The sequence below is a fragment of the Metopolophium dirhodum genome, chromosome 8 (assembly GCF_019925205.1).
Source record: "Metopolophium dirhodum isolate CAU chromosome 8, ASM1992520v1, whole genome shotgun sequence".
NCBI lineage: Eukaryota > Metazoa > Arthropoda > Insecta > Hemiptera > Aphididae > Metopolophium > Metopolophium dirhodum.
The window spans coordinates 28,198,399-28,214,295 of NC_083567.1; the positions used below are offsets into that span (position 1 = coordinate 28,198,399).

The 15,897-nt window shown below is 28.1% G+C and overlaps 2 protein-coding genes across 2 annotated transcripts; both read right to left on the minus strand.

Annotated features, from left to right (window-relative positions):
• Nucleotides 1-641: 641 nt before the first annotated feature.
• On the minus strand, nucleotides 642-4,383 carry LOC132951444 (fatty acid-binding protein, muscle-like). Its single transcript, XM_061023255.1, has 3 exons — nucleotides 4,137-4,383; nucleotides 1,598-1,881; nucleotides 642-858 (listed from the first exon to the last, which is right to left on the minus strand). Exons 1-3 carry the CDS (start codon nucleotides 4,207-4,209, stop codon nucleotides 805-807), a joined length of 411 nt encoding a protein of 136 aa, XP_060879238.1. The 5' UTR covers nucleotides 4,210-4,383; the 3' UTR covers nucleotides 642-804.
• Nucleotides 4,384-7,338: 2,955 nt separating this feature from the next.
• On the minus strand, nucleotides 7,339-12,886 carry LOC132951223 (fatty acid-binding protein, muscle-like). Its single transcript, XM_061023003.1, has 3 exons — nucleotides 12,698-12,886; nucleotides 8,202-8,482; nucleotides 7,339-7,579 (listed from the first exon to the last, which is right to left on the minus strand). Exons 1-3 carry the CDS (start codon nucleotides 12,768-12,770, stop codon nucleotides 7,526-7,528), a joined length of 408 nt encoding a protein of 135 aa, XP_060878986.1. The 5' UTR covers nucleotides 12,771-12,886; the 3' UTR covers nucleotides 7,339-7,525.
• Between the last annotated feature and the right edge of the window lie 3,011 nt (nucleotides 12,887-15,897).

Below are 15,897 nucleotides of genomic sequence, written 5' to 3' on the forward strand. Positions count from 1 at the left end.
GCCAAATTGCGCGCACGGACATGGCAATACTACACGCCAGGTATACAGACGGGTGACAAAGTGGTTTAGTGGTGTTACCTGACTGCTGCCGACTGTGTTTCTTATTTTGAACAGAGTAAATTAATAATATGTTTTTTGTTATAACTAAAATTTGGGACTGATTTTGGACAATTTAGACAAAAAAAAAAAAAAAAAACTATATATTATGTAGTAATATAGAGTATATTAAATAAGCAATAACTAAATTAATTAAAACATTTAAAATTATGTTTTGGTACCTATTGATACATTTAAAAAAATATATCATTATAACACAATTGACTGCAAAAGTCTACCATCTATACACTTAAGATTGCAACTTTTAAAGTAAGTATAATACGTTATGAAATGTTTGTCAGTTTGTAGTAATATGTTTGAGGGTACAATAAAAGGGTTGTGCTTGTTAGGGGCAAACTCTCAAATAATAATTTGGTAAACATTTTTATTGATAATGAAAAAATATTTTGATGTTCGACGGCGCTTAGGATAGGCAATTATGAGGCATTCGCATTCAAAGGAATGAATATTATTAATATCTATGACGAAATTGATCCGACGATTCCGACGGCCGTATAGAGTAGAATTAATATAAGTATAGTTCATATAGTAAACGTATTATTGTGTTTATTTATATATTACAGAAGGTCACATTTCAGATTGGTTGAAAAAGATCTGAATAATATACTATAATATGTATACAATATTATATAAAGGTAGGTAATGCGATGTTGCAGAAGTAATGCGTTCAATGTTGTAATGCTGTGTTTATTTGACTGGTTTGTAAATCCTTGTGCAAGTGACTCCATCGGCGGTCAATGTCTAAAAAAATACATATCTATTAGCACATAATTTTTAGTATATATAATAATTAATAATATATTATCATGTATAAGTAATGTATTTAATAATAATAATACAACGTATTTGCAAGGAAGAAGATGTTTTGCAAATCATATAATACTAATTGTAATTGTGGAGTACGAATCATATCATTTCTATAATCGTAACCAAAAATGATTTCAATTTTAGATTCTGAGTAGAGCGTTGAATGTAGATCGTACAATGATGTGTTTTATTTGTGTGTGTGTGTGTCACCATTATTCGGAGCAATAAAATGCTTCAATCTTCAACTCCAATATATTAATTTCTGGCAGGAGTGATAGAATATAGTTTGGGGGAGGAGGGGTCAAAAGTAATCAAGGATCAATTCTCACTAGTCAGTACTTTTTTAGTTAAGAAAAATATAGGGGAAAACGGAAATGTTTACAAAAACTAGTTTTAGAGAAAATCAATTCAATTTTTTGCTGTATTTAAAAAATGATTAACCGTAGATAAACTTGAATCTTTTTTCACAAAAATACATTGATATAATTTTATAATTATTTTGACACTGTGCTATTTATAAACAATTTAAAATTAATTTTTTTTTCTCAACAAAATTGTTGTGGCTTTAATATGTTACTCCAGAGCGTAAAATGCTCAGGTAAAATATATGGCATTATTCGTGAGGGGAGGGGTGTTTATTTTATAAAATGATTCATTAAAATAACTATATTACCATTTTCAGTCGATCGGGTTCGAATTCTCTGATTATCGTTGTCTCTTTCCTGTTGCTAGAACCTTTTTGGACGTGCACCAGCTTATTGCCTTCCTGGGTGATGATCGACCTCACTTTATGGGCGTCTAATGTCTCTTCAACGAATTCTTCGTTAAGGTTGAACTCGATCGACGTGTTTCTGATCATCGTGTTGCACGTCAACACGTGTTTACCGTCCGGGTTTTTGGTCAATTCCACCACCGGGGACATAACTTTCCCCAACGTGCGCATCACCTCTATGACGCCTGCAGAAAACGCGAGTAGAATCATTTACTTATGGTAATTTAAAAGTTGACAAACGACAACTGTAACAATAAACCTATATAACAGCAGTTTTTTTTTTGTTTTCGTCTCATTCTTACTGGAAATTTACACATTTTACTTAGTATTATTTACATTCCTATAGTTTATCCATAGTATATATACCTACCTACGCCATAAAATGGGTGCAAATAGCGTATGAGATTTGGGGAGGGGCCTTAAAGCCCCCCCCCCCCCCTATTTGCGCATGTGGCTATATAATATAATAGCTGTACTAATAAACAATATAATATTAATACCGACCTAATTTTTAGGATAGAATATTATTGATCCTAGTGGCAATGCGACATGCATACCAAAACGTATTAAATAATTAATAGTTAATGGCGGACGGAGGTCCTCATTTGTATCGATAAAATAAAACGATCGAATTCAAATTATGGATTTGTTTATTCGTTCTATAGTAATATTGAGCTCGTCCGTCATAGAATATAAGCTCTCGTGCACGGCGTTTAAAAAATAAAAATATATAGATGGTACATAGTAAAATACATAGTAGGTAGGTACATACAATAATAATATTATGATGTATAAATTATAATAATGTGCTTGTTGTTTTTAGTACCTATACCTATATATTATATGATATTATCACTTATTATCTCGAACAATGTGTTGTTGTTGCAGATGTCCGGACACGGACGCGGACGAGCGGCGTGTCTAAAGGTCGAAGAAACGCTTATTATAATTTATAATACAATATAATATAGACGTAACTACTTTTTGTATTGCCAACGAGGGACCTATAATTTATACGCAAGAATCTCGGTGAACGATGTTTGGTACAGAAGTACAACAGGCCACATAGCGCTAATAAATACCAACAAACCTATATAGGTATAGGTACTAGGATTTAAATAAAAATTGAGCGTAAAATTGCTTAAACGTAATTTAACCCTATAATATCATATTCGTGTTAATTACGGTAAGTCGGTAATGTTGAAGCATTCAATTACATAGCAATAATTTTCGTACCGATCCGAACAATATGTAATAATATTATATTGTACTAAAGATCCAAGTCTAATTATGTCGGCTATCGCTGTTATTAAACTTATTATGTTAACGTACCCTATACCTATTTATTTTTTAACAATTTAATAATTAATATAGTAAATTGTACTAAATATCTAAATTGGATAACATATACGGGGCCAACGGTAAAATTCTTATTGTATGGATGTTACATATTATACCCTATTAATAAATATGGTAATTAAATATTTATCAACGTAAAAATACTAAACAGCTATATTGCGGTCATAAATTATATTTTAGTATTTACATTTCTTAAATAAAAATGTATTGTGTATACCAATTTATTCTTGAATACAATTAAGATTAGATTAATAGTATAATATTATATTGAAGCACTAAAAAGTCAAAAAATCTATTGGTAATAAATAATTGAATTTAAATTTTATAAAATCTTTTGATCAACATTATATTATGTTACACTAATAATTACAAAGACGATTCGAATCGATTTGGAAATTTAAAATTCACGACAACCCATTTAATATAATACAATCAATTCAATACTATATACAAACGAGGAATAAGATGATGATGTATATTCGGTACGGATTCGTTTATTCCTAAATTTGTGTCTAAAACAAAACTTAAACTTAACTCCTATTCGTGTCAATAAATACATTTTATTGACACGAAAAGGAGTCAATTTTGATTTACGACTCTATTGTGGAGCAAAGTATTTTGAAGCTAATAGCAATCAGTTTTTTTTATGAACTGCGTATTACTAGGTACAGTTATTAAATTATGTCATTCACATCAGTAATTAATTAATGTTGAAATATACCTACTTATTAAATTAGGTTAATACAATACATTTGAAGTGATAAACGATAACTATGATACGAATATGGTAATTGGTATATGTACTCAAATTCTTTGTTTCAATAACAGTATGAACTTTTAAGTATTATAGAATATTATTTAATAACCAAACAAATAATATTTATTGAACTTCTTTAAATCTACAATGATCAGAAATCTTGTGCTATTAATTTAATTATTTCCAATAGACTGTCACTGTTAGTACCTACTAATTTTCTTTTAGTCCAAAAATTCTATATAATATTAATAGAATAGAATAAAAATAGGTAGGTGGGTAGATTATTAAATTGATGATAAATAATAATATAGATTAATAACTTACCCAGAGCTTTACAGAACTCGTCAAAATTTTCGCTGGTTTCGAGCTTGAACTTTTTATCGAAAATCAGTGACATTCTTTATTGATTGGTTCTACTGACTAGCGACTGCAGTACAATATAAAACTGTTCAATTTTTCTTTCCGGCGGTCAGACGATTACTGCACAAACGTGTAAAGGTACCGCGTGAATTTATAGTCCACAGCTAACAAGCACTTATTTATATTCAATTCGTGTCTGATCGGGGGATTTTGTGTTCAGTAAAGGAACGTGAGAAATATTATATGCATTTTACGATTATCATATTTTTTTTATAACGCATTTATCTATAAAATATCAATAACGTGATTACATAAAATAATATCATAATATATACATTCTTGAATGCGTTCGCGTTTATAAAATATATAAATCAATTGAACCGATTTAAATTATTATTATCAAAGTACACAACTTTAATCGTAATAGTAAAACGGACGATTGCCATGTAACATACAGATGACAATTTTGAATTTTGAAAACTTAAAATTTCGGAAAAATGCAAAATAATATTTTTTTATTTGAACGAAAATACGATGCAGGATTTAAAAAAATATTTATATTTGTAGTAAAATTAAAAATTATTTGGTCTCATTATTTTAAAATATTTTTTTTTAAATTTTAATAAAACAATTAATTAAATCCAAATACAATATAAAAATATATAACATATGAGACGAAGTAAAATTTTTTCATTCTGCCTGGCATAGTGTGCAAGGGAATTTGAAAACATCTCATATTTTTAAGTAATCGTTATTAACTCATTAAAGGACGTCGCGTCATCGACCCTCAAAATTGTTATCGTGATTGGTTTTTAATTTATGGTTTGTTTATTCCTGGTGTCATAGTGTTAATAATATAATGTGAAATGTTAAATAACCAATATTAACTCTCTACCCCCCTCCTCCCCTACTCAAGCATAGTTTTTAGGAGGTAAATATACCATAATATGCTATAACTTATAAAAACATAACTACATAAGGTAATGCATCGTATGCTTGTATACCTATTATTAATAAATATAGTTATTAAGTCACAAAAAAAATATATAATAATAATTGTCTCTTAATATGTGTATCAATAATATTGTCATTATGCCTGATTTAATATTTTTTCAACGTCTCACTGAACTAGAGACTTACGACTCACTCCCGAACTAAAACCTATAGGTATATTATAGCCTATTTCATATTTGTAGGTACATTTAAAAGGAAAATAACAAATAAAAACAGCTTGTAAAATTATTGAATTTTAGGTAAAAATCGAAATTCTCTACAGTTTTTCAAAAACAGTTTACTTAATAAGTAATTTGTAAGTAATTGTAAGTTCTATGTTGAGAATTGTTCCTAAATCAGTACTAATTTACGAAATAGGAATAGTGTATACACATTTTTAACGAAAGTACTATACAATACGTCACGACAAATAAGTCTCTAGGCGGCAACCCTATCTGACTATAGGTTTACTTTCCAGTTTTCAATGGGAAATGGCTACAGTTTCTTTATACTTTTTGAGTTATTACATTATTAAATTACTATGGGTTAGTCGATAGACATTTTTTTTTGTGCTCGCTGCTTTGTACCATTCGTCATTACTCATTAGTTGATGCATATAATAGAGCGTTGAGACTATATGTGAATATTTGAATTATTTTAAATTTAAATTGAAATTATATTGTAGTCTAAGTGTCTAACAAACGCCCGTGTTCTAACTCTAAGAGTAATTGTGTAAATTCTTATAATGTAGAACCAAACTTGGTCCAAATCATATTATTTTCATCCCTAGAATCTATTTAATTGTTGGTTTTCAACAATTGTACACTTATCACTTATCAGTGATACAAACCGAATATAGGTTCCGTCATAGACCTATAAACTAATGGACAGCGCATTCTACTCGCCACCCTGCCATCAATGCACGGGAATCATATAAGAGAAAGAAGGAAGAAAGAACGAAGAGAGAAAAGAGAGAAAGAACATAAAGGGGGTAATCATATAGACGTATGAAACTAATACTGTATTCCCCCCACGTTCTTTTTTCTCTTTTACTCTATGTCGTACCCATGACCTCTCTTTCTAAGCGCTGTCAATTAGTTTATAGGTCTATGGGTTCCGTATAAGTCATGCACTGGAAATTGCTATAATATAATAGACAAAATAATGTACATGTAGTAAGATACTTGTAAAATATTTAGTCTACTTTTATCTTGGTATTATACTATAATACCACCTATAAAGGGTTGCTATTAGTTACACTAAAAATATTACCAAGGACTTTTTATCACGCCGTATTATAAATTATCATGTTTTTATAATCACATAATTAATTATAATATTTGGTACAATCAACAATTTGAAAACAAAATACAATTTATGAAAAAATTAAATGATTTAAATAATTAAATAAATTTTAAAAATTAATAATTGAACTCAAATTCCGGTTGAATTTAATTTATAAATTATATTTCTTTTCCACGTTGTTTATTTCCTCCTCCATAAACACTGATTGGATTTTAATTGGATTTTCTGCACTGTTGGATAGTTAGTTTTTGTATTGTTTCATTTCTCGCTTTGCATTCACAACGAAATGTAAATAAACATTTTATTGACAAACGAAAGGGGCCAATATAGGGATAACTTTTTTCCTAAATCCTGTCCCCGGAAAATTGAATGGTGTAATACTGTATTAGAAATAAACTTGTAGGTAAACCGCAATTTTAAAAAAATTTTCAAGAAACCACTTTTTGACCTTTAAAAATTCAGTGTTGCTTACATATTTTCTTTTCTTTTTTTTCCGGGCGGAGGTACACTTAAAACCAATTTGCTCGTCAAGTTATTAGCTATTACACTAAAACTAAAATACACCAAACTTTTCATAGTAGGTATTAGGTACAATGGTACATACAACATATTTAATTGGCCCCTGACGGATTCTCCATCTCGGTTGGATATTTGTCCACAAAGCTAGGTACAACGACACCGACTTGCTGGTGAACTGAGGAACACTAACCAAAATACACAGAGTTCCCCATTTTGTATTGTTTCATTTTCCCCCAGGAAAGTCGGGTAATACTATCTAGATAGTATATGATATAAAGTATAAATTATAGGTAATTATTATAATAGATGTGATGAATAAAAAAAAAAATTTAAAAACATAAGACCAAAATTAAAAATGAATCGATTATTTATTTTTGTTTAATCGTATCATATTTAATACAATATATTAATTGTAGTGTAGGCTGTGGGCTGAATTTTGCTTAGGACTGCATTACTGCAGTGAATATCCAGATCGATCGAATCATTTACCAATATAATACGAGTTTAGTATATTATTGTAATATTGTATTATGCATTTAGTCGACTGGTTTGTAGATTCTGGTGCAGGTGATTTTGTCGATAGTTAGGACCTAAAAATACACGAATCATAAATTAATATAACACATTAACAAAACGCAATCGTTTAATCGGACCAACAATCGACGTAATTTTGTTATATACCTACTAAAAATGTTGTTATAAAATACGTCGAACGTCACATTATTACGTGATCTAAGTAGGTATACAAGGTGTAACAGAAAGACCTGACAAATCAAATAACTTTTGATATAATCAATATTTAAAATATTTTTTTTCATATACAATTTATAGGCCCTTTTGCTACAAATACAGTACCTACCTACGCAATTTTTTTTTATACTGAAAATAAACAAAATTAAATTTTAATACATTTTTTCAGGTCTTTCTGTTATACTCTGTATGTAGAGACAAATAGGCAGTCAGTGGCGTATTTAGGTTTTTGTCTGGGGGGGGGGGGTATGATTTTGTCCAGTAGCCCTGCCTTTAAAGTTAGTGGTGTTAAAATAGGACTCTGAAAACTTTTGCATAATATATACAGCCTATGGGTGGGGGGGGGGGGGGGGGGGGGTGATCCCCTTGACCCCCCGTAAATACGCCACTGGAAAAAATGTGTTATATGCACGCCTATGTATGTGTAGGGAGGTGATATGGATCTTGTCATTAGTTTTGTACCATTTTCAATTCATCAGGATTGAATTCCCTGACGATCGTGGTTTCACTGTGCTTGTCAGATTTCTGAACGTGCACCAGCTTGTTTCCATCCTGGCGGATGATCGAATTCACTTTGCGGCCGTCGAGCGTCTCTTCGACGAATTCCTCGTTCAGGCTGAACACGATCAATGAGTTTTTCATAGTCGAGTTTGACGACAACGCCAATTTTCCGTCGCTGGTTTTGGTCAGTTCCACCACCGGAGTCGCGGAGTTGCCCAATGTGCGTTTTACCAAGCCGACGCCTGCGTAGAAAAAAAAACAATTTTTTTAACCGTTTTTCTCTAATATGTATTTTTTCTACGTGTTATAAATTAAAATAAGTATAAAATATAGGTATACAGGACAGTGGCGCAGGAATTATTTTTCATGCGGGGGGGGGGGGGGTAAAACATAAAACACCTAACAACTATTATATATTTATTTGTGATTTATAACAGAAAACCTTAAATAATATTGTATTCTTTTAATGTTGATATAGATAGTATATTTTCATAATATAAGAATTATATAAATGTATTGATATAATTATAGTATAATATAAATAAAAATACATTATATTTATACATTTATAGTTTATACATTGAAACAAAACATATTTTGTTTATACCTGAAGTTTTTTTTTTTTTTTTTTTATTAATGAGATTTTACTGAATAATTATATCTCGACAATTACATTTTAAAAATTAATACAATAAAACCTGAAGTTATATATTCAAAAGTAACAATATATAAATAAATATAAAAAAAATGTATCTACTTTATATTTTAAGTTATATTCTAAAGTAACAATACATAAATAAAAATTACTCAATATGTTTATTATGTATTATGTTATAACTTATAATAATAAATAATAAATCGATAATAATAATATTATTATTACACACATTCATATATTCATGAAAATGAGATCAATTTTGAATACATAAACGTATAACTGTATATATTAAACGTAATTTACGATTGTACACCCTTTAATAATGTAGTAGGGGGAGCAATAGTATACTTTTGCCCCCCTTGGATTATATCTAATGGGTCAATTGCCCCCTCTACTTCCCCCCCCCCCTTTTCCGACGCCACTAATACAGGATATGCGAGAAATCTCTCGGATGAGATCCCCACCGATTTTGTTGCACAGCATTTGAAAAATTGGCGTGTCCTATTGTCTATACTCTATACTATTATCATGGATGACCAAACTTCTTTTGCTTAAGATCTACTGAGAATTTAATATTTTTTCCTTTGATGATCGACAAACGTAAAACAATACATTTTTTTTTAAAATCTTTATTACTAATATTAATAATAAACATACGTTATTATATGTAAATAATAAAATTAAAGTATAAAGTTATCTAAAAATTAGTGTTTCGCATAAAATTTCTAAATAATTTCTAAATAATTTTATTGTTGGCATAGAAGCGTATCATTGCATATGGTTGGCCAGTTTATTATAACCTGAAGATTAGTAGTCATCTGCTAAATAAAGACGCTGCTCTAAATTATCATTAGAAAGTATAGCTCGGTAGGTCAGCTTTTATATAACTTTCATGTGAGAAAATACCATTGCCAAATATAAGTACTAACAAACAGTGGCGCCGAAGTCCATGCTAAGTTCGGGCTGTGGCCCTTACCTCTTTTTTGAAAAATTTTTTTTACATCATAACTTTATTATGAGCATGAGTATATTTAAACCATGGTTATAAATGAATGTACATTATGGTACCTTGCTATATTAAATAATTAAGGTATTGAGGCCCCGAAGTTTTGAATTTGCCGGACCACATTTTTAAAAACCTCGGCGCCACTGCTAACAAAGAGGATCGACTTTGAAATCGTCCAAGATCGATCGTTTGGCCGCTCCTGGTCTGTATAATACAGGTACCTACGTATATTGGGACTTGGCCAGTAATGTACTAAAAACGCTATTTAATATTTATACTATTAATATAATTTTAACATATAATATAATATTTATATTTTTAATTTTATAATAATCATAAAACCGTAATTAAGTGTTTGATATTACCATTGCATATGATTCGTATAGTTATTACTTATTAATGTAATTATATTTTATACCTATATATATATATTTATAAGAATTAAGCTGCGGTAATGACTATAATAATGATAATATGAGATACACATTTCAGTATTTCACGTTACTTTTTTTGTTAAATATAATAATATAATAAGCGTACAACATTTTAATACTTAGATATTGATTAATATATATTTAATAATATGATAGTATACATTATTATACAGTTTCATAGTTCAATAATCCAACATAACTCGACCAAAATAACGTTTTTGTTGTATAAATGTATAAATTGAAATAACTGAATAGCTCGCTGTTGCCTGTTTCTGTTTAAGACATTCTTGTGATAATATTACGTAAATACCTATGTGTTACGTACCTACATATACCTACTTTATATAGTTATAAGTAAAATCGATTGTTTTAATGTTCAAGACAGAACACGTCATATAATAATATAATATGATTATGCATTAATACTGGTATAATTATATATTATTATAATATTATATAATATATACATAAACAATAGCTTATAATGGCCATATTGTGAATACAGCGAAACCTCGATAACTCGAACTGGTTTGGGACAAATAAAACTTGAGTTATTGAAAATTAAAATTATAGAGGTTCAATTTATCAAGGTTCCACTGTATCAATAAATTCAGAAATTTGAAAATTTAAAAATCACGACGAAATGTATTACTCATAAGTACGTAGCTTATACAATTAAGCTAAGTAGAAAACTATTTAAAGATTTATTATTTTATTTCTCGATTTGCATTTACGACGTTTTGTACGTCATAAAGATTTTTATTTCTAATCAATCGTCTCCGAACAGGCCACACAAAGCTGACTCACAAGTTTCTTATAGCTAAAGAGGAGCCCACTCAATGCACATTTTGTGGAGTTACTCTAACAGTAAAACATATAATAACAGAGTGCTATCAATACATCAACGAACTCGGAAAATTCAATATTCCACCCAACATGAACGAAGCATTGGGACCAGGCATCGAAAACATATAAAATATATTAGCTTTCCTAAGGAAGGCCGACCTATATAATAAAATTTAAACCTTTTGTTAATGATAATTATAATATTAATGTTACTAGAAATTACATATAATTAACAAAATATTATTAATTGCACAATTTTAGGACCAGAAATCACTTATTATGTATTTAACACAAAAACTAATAACCTTTGCTGTTGATATTTTTTGAAGTTCAATAAAAAAAAAAAAGAAGATTTTATTGACACGGTCAATAGTGTTTGCTTATTTTTAAATACAGTTTTATCTGGTGAATTGTTTTCAAAACATATCGCACCAAACCGTTTTTTTGTATTTTATTACCTACTAATTTGTCAAGATACTACAGTAACAACTAACAGTAATTAAACGATCGCCTCTATTATTATAATATAATATGTTTAAATAACAACGATAATAATACATAAAATAAATGTGTATTCAATTTCGATGGTAGTTGGTTTTTATTTGACAAAAATCTACATAGTAAATAATATTACTATAGATTATATAGAGTACCTATCGCTACGCATAATATAGGTATTAATGTATTTAACAGAATTATTTACCAAAAATGCTCAAAGAAAAGGGTAGATGAGCATGTTTGGTATGCCTATGTTAGCATGTATATTTTTTATAATAATCTGAAAAATGTCTTTATTTTAAAAGTACCTACCTATTACTTAGGTTTTAAATTAATCGTTTTATAATTAAACCTACACAATTACAATGTCAACAGAAAACCACTTTCGATTTGCTTCAATGCGTTTTAAATCAATTAAACATCCAATACAATTTGAAGGTTATTGGAAGTAATAATAATAAAAAAGTTAATTCTTACAAATTAATTTTTATAATACTATTAATACTCCGTAAAAATATTTACAAGTAATAAAAAAATTTTAAAAATCATGCATTTTTCAAAATTATTAAACAGCATTAGTGGAATACTCATTATTTTTAATTGAATAAGTTATTATTAAAATGTGAATGTATATACAAAAGTAATGCTAATGACCTAGGTAGTCGAAGCAGAAATGTATAACTTTAAGACCAATAAAAAAAAATAAAAATAGTGGAATGGTGGCAATTAATAATATTGCCCGAAACATTTTTACAAGACATATTATTAAATCAAAAGAAATAAATAAGCAAAAATACTCTGAATATTATAATAATGCGTTTCTTCATTGCGTGGAAATATAATTTACTCATGTGTAATTTTGTTTTCAATTTAAATTTAAATAACGATTATAACATTCCATTATAGTACGCGTTTTTTCCATACCTAAAATCTGTGCTTTGGAATTTATAACGGCAGCGTGTAATGCGTGTAAATTTTTCAGACGATAAATAAATATAGCGTATTGTTTACTTACCCAGAGCTTTCATGTATTCGTCAAAATTTTCGCTGGTGTCCAGCTTGTACTTTTTGTCGAAAATCAAAGACATTTTTTCACCTGTACGAGTCTTCTAAAACAATATAATATATTATGGCGGCAGGAGTACAATTTTTCGTACCGGCGATCAGGCGACTACTGACTGTAACCACACACAACTAATAATATTTTACGCTCGCTCGAATACATACCGGCTTGATATACCGCTTTGATATATTATAATCGGCAATGTGTGCTACGATAGGCATACGATAAATATAATTATATTGTACATGACTATGAATATTATATTATTATCTTTGAAAATAAATGTCCATAAAATTAAGAACCAAGTGATACATCAAACAAATATGCCAAATATATACTTTTTGTAATTATATAAATCGTAAAATTATTATCATTAAACAAAATCAATCAAATTAAAGCATCGTCAAGTAATAGAATCGATATGCATCGAACAACATATTATAATAATTTGATGAGTATAATTTTAACCGTTTTAGATGTAATAGACCTCTAAATAAAATATATTGTATTAGTGTTGTGTGTTATGATAAATTATTGATTGAAGTACTTTAGACATTATTTTTTTTTTCATTTAAATCGTTTTAGATTTCGATCAAAGTTCATAAAACACATTAAAAAAAAATCGAATTTAAGTTGATTTTTTGATTTTTTTTCAATGTTTTCTATGCGTGTACCTGTATGAAATTATGACGCCAGTCGATGCACTATTTTGAACAAATGCAAATTGTTGGTATAGTTTTGAATGATGATTATTGAGGTCAATACCTTAATATGATAAATCCGATATTACAATATTTATTCATATTAAAGTAATTATAAACCAAGTACTAACTGGATTTTTTTTTAAATATAGCTTCCTAAAATATCTTATCATATTTTAATTGTAATTTAATAAAATATAATTTTTAGTTAAAACCATGGTGTAATATATCGTGGTTTGAACTTTACGTGCTCCATTTTTATTTTGTTGAATATTCTTGTGATCATTATTTTGTTAATTTGATTATAAATTTATAACCAACAATTATGATTAAAATATCAAACATATAATATTACACTATTAAATTTTAATATTGAATTTAATTTAGACATAATATACGCGAGTCATTAATCAATAATCATTATTGTAATGCACTATTATGAATTTTATGTTATTCACTATTTGTTTGGTTCTATACACAACAATCATTTAACAATAAATTATTAACTGTACCTACTTGGCTACTACTGTTTCTAAAATCTAAATTTTATAGCTACAAGTAAAGAAGTGACTTAAACAAATGGCCAATATTAAGAAAATTATAACTATTTTATAAACGTTTATTGAAAAAACTGTTCTGTTTAAATTCAAAAATATCTAATATCTAATATCTTATTAATATTATAATATTATTTAATACGGTCGCATGTTGTCCGTTTTTTGGGTATTTACTAACTATATCATTTAACTGAATCTATATAGGTATTATCATTAATCGATTTACATAATACATATTATTATGTATAGTGACCGGGATTTCTATTGCATTTAGTAGTAAATATTACTATTTTAATTATTGGAAAACTGTTTGTATGTTATGTTTCAATTATAAATTATATATTTATTATATTATATTACTTAACATATTCTCAGATAATATTATATTATTAAACTATGAACACACATATTTTAAAATGTACCAACGCATGTTATAACTTATATTGTTTTGTGAAGAAGTGAAAAGACGAATTTTTGATTAGGTAGAATCAATATTCACAATATTATAACATCGAGGACTATAGTCTATAAGTCAATATATTTTATATAAAGATGGGTGTTGGAACTTGGAACTATTACAATTTAGATATTATTATTTATTTCACTTTACTTTAGACCGGTTCACTACTTTACCAACCTATCGGTAACTTTGTATCAGTAAAAAAATAAACTTTATATATTTATTATTTATTAAAGATATTATTTATTTACCAAAACGATTATTCAAATATTGAAGTTGTTATGCAACACTAGGGCCAAGTGGAACTCGTCGTGAAATCGTCCTGAGTCAGTCCTTTCAAGTCCGGCTCACTAGGTACATAGATGTAGTCATAATAGGCCCACATTTATTACAAAACGTACGAATTGACAAGTACCTATATTGCTATTCATATGGTGTTCTATATGTTATTTGTGAAGGTAGTACCTACGTATACTATTTTTTTTAGCTAAGAATTTGATGGATCTGATATGATTATATAATATAGTGATAAATGGATACTTTTAAATCGAACGCTACCATACATCATTTTAAACTGAAAATTATTATCAGTAAAATAAGGTAGTATACTCCTCAAATGCAAGGCTGGGCATTAACGAGTTAAACAGTTAATTTAATTTTAATTTTTAACTTAACTAGTTACTTTTGGCTTTTCATTAACTTAACTGTTAACTTACTAAATTTCTTTCTTAATTAACCTGAAATTAACGAGTTAAGTTTTCATTTTAAGAAGTAAGTCAAGTTAATTTATTTTGTTTTTAATTTTATAATATTTCACTATTTCAGTCTACCTATTTCGTTTTCATGTCAAAAAATATGTATCGTAAATTGTTTAAAGTTAAAAATGTATATCTAATTTGTATGGAAATACTGTATGAATTATAAACACTATATATCCTATAATTTAGTTTTGGGTTGGTAAAAAATTAAGTACGCTAACGTTGTATAAACAAATTAACTTTTTTTTAACTTAATAAAAAGTTAACAAAAAGTGTGTATTATCTTTTAACTTCACTGAGTTAACCTAAAGTTAAATTAACTTTTAACTTTTAACTTTTTGTTATTAGTACATATTAACTTAACTGAGTTAAAAAAAAATCATTAACTTGCCCAGCCTTGCTCAAATGTGCCAATATTTTGTTCAAAGCTAAGTTCTGAAAACTGTGATTAATCTAGTACGTGTGATCAATTTTGTTGCCTCAAAAAGTTCTTTGTTAGGTTAACAATATCAATATTTCCAGCGCAAGACAGTAAAATGCTTTTAATCTTAAATATATTCTTCATTAAACTTTTTAACGTCCGAAACAATTTCCAGAACGGCAGAACCGTATTTTCCTATTTATTTAAAAATATATAGTTAAAATGATACATAATATGATTAGACCTTGTATTACA

Bases quoted from the DNA above. Each gene is read 5' to 3' on its own strand.
- LOC132951444 (XM_061023255.1), bottom strand. From the start codon at position 4,209: ATGTCACTGATTTTCGATAAAAAGTTCAAGCTCGAAACCAGCGAAAAT. The intron at 1,882-4,136 runs GTAAGTTATTAA...CGTTTTCTGCAG, and splicing joins CGAGTTCTGTAAAGCTCTGG to GCGTCATAGAGGTGATGCGC. The intron at 859-1,597 runs GTAATATAGTTA...GTATTTTTTTAG, and splicing joins AACCCGATCGACTGAAAATG to ACATTGACCGCCGATGGAGT.
- LOC132951223 (XM_061023003.1), bottom strand. From the start codon at position 12,770: ATGTCTTTGATTTTCGACAAAAAGTACAAGCTGGACACCAGCGAAAAT. The intron at 8,483-12,697 runs GTAAGTAAACAA...TTTTCTACGCAG, and splicing joins CGAATACATGAAAGCTCTGG to GCGTCGGCTTGGTAAAACGC. The intron at 7,580-8,201 runs GTACAAAACTAA...GTGTATTTTTAG, and splicing joins ATCCTGATGAATTGAAAATG to GTCCTAACTATCGACAAAAT.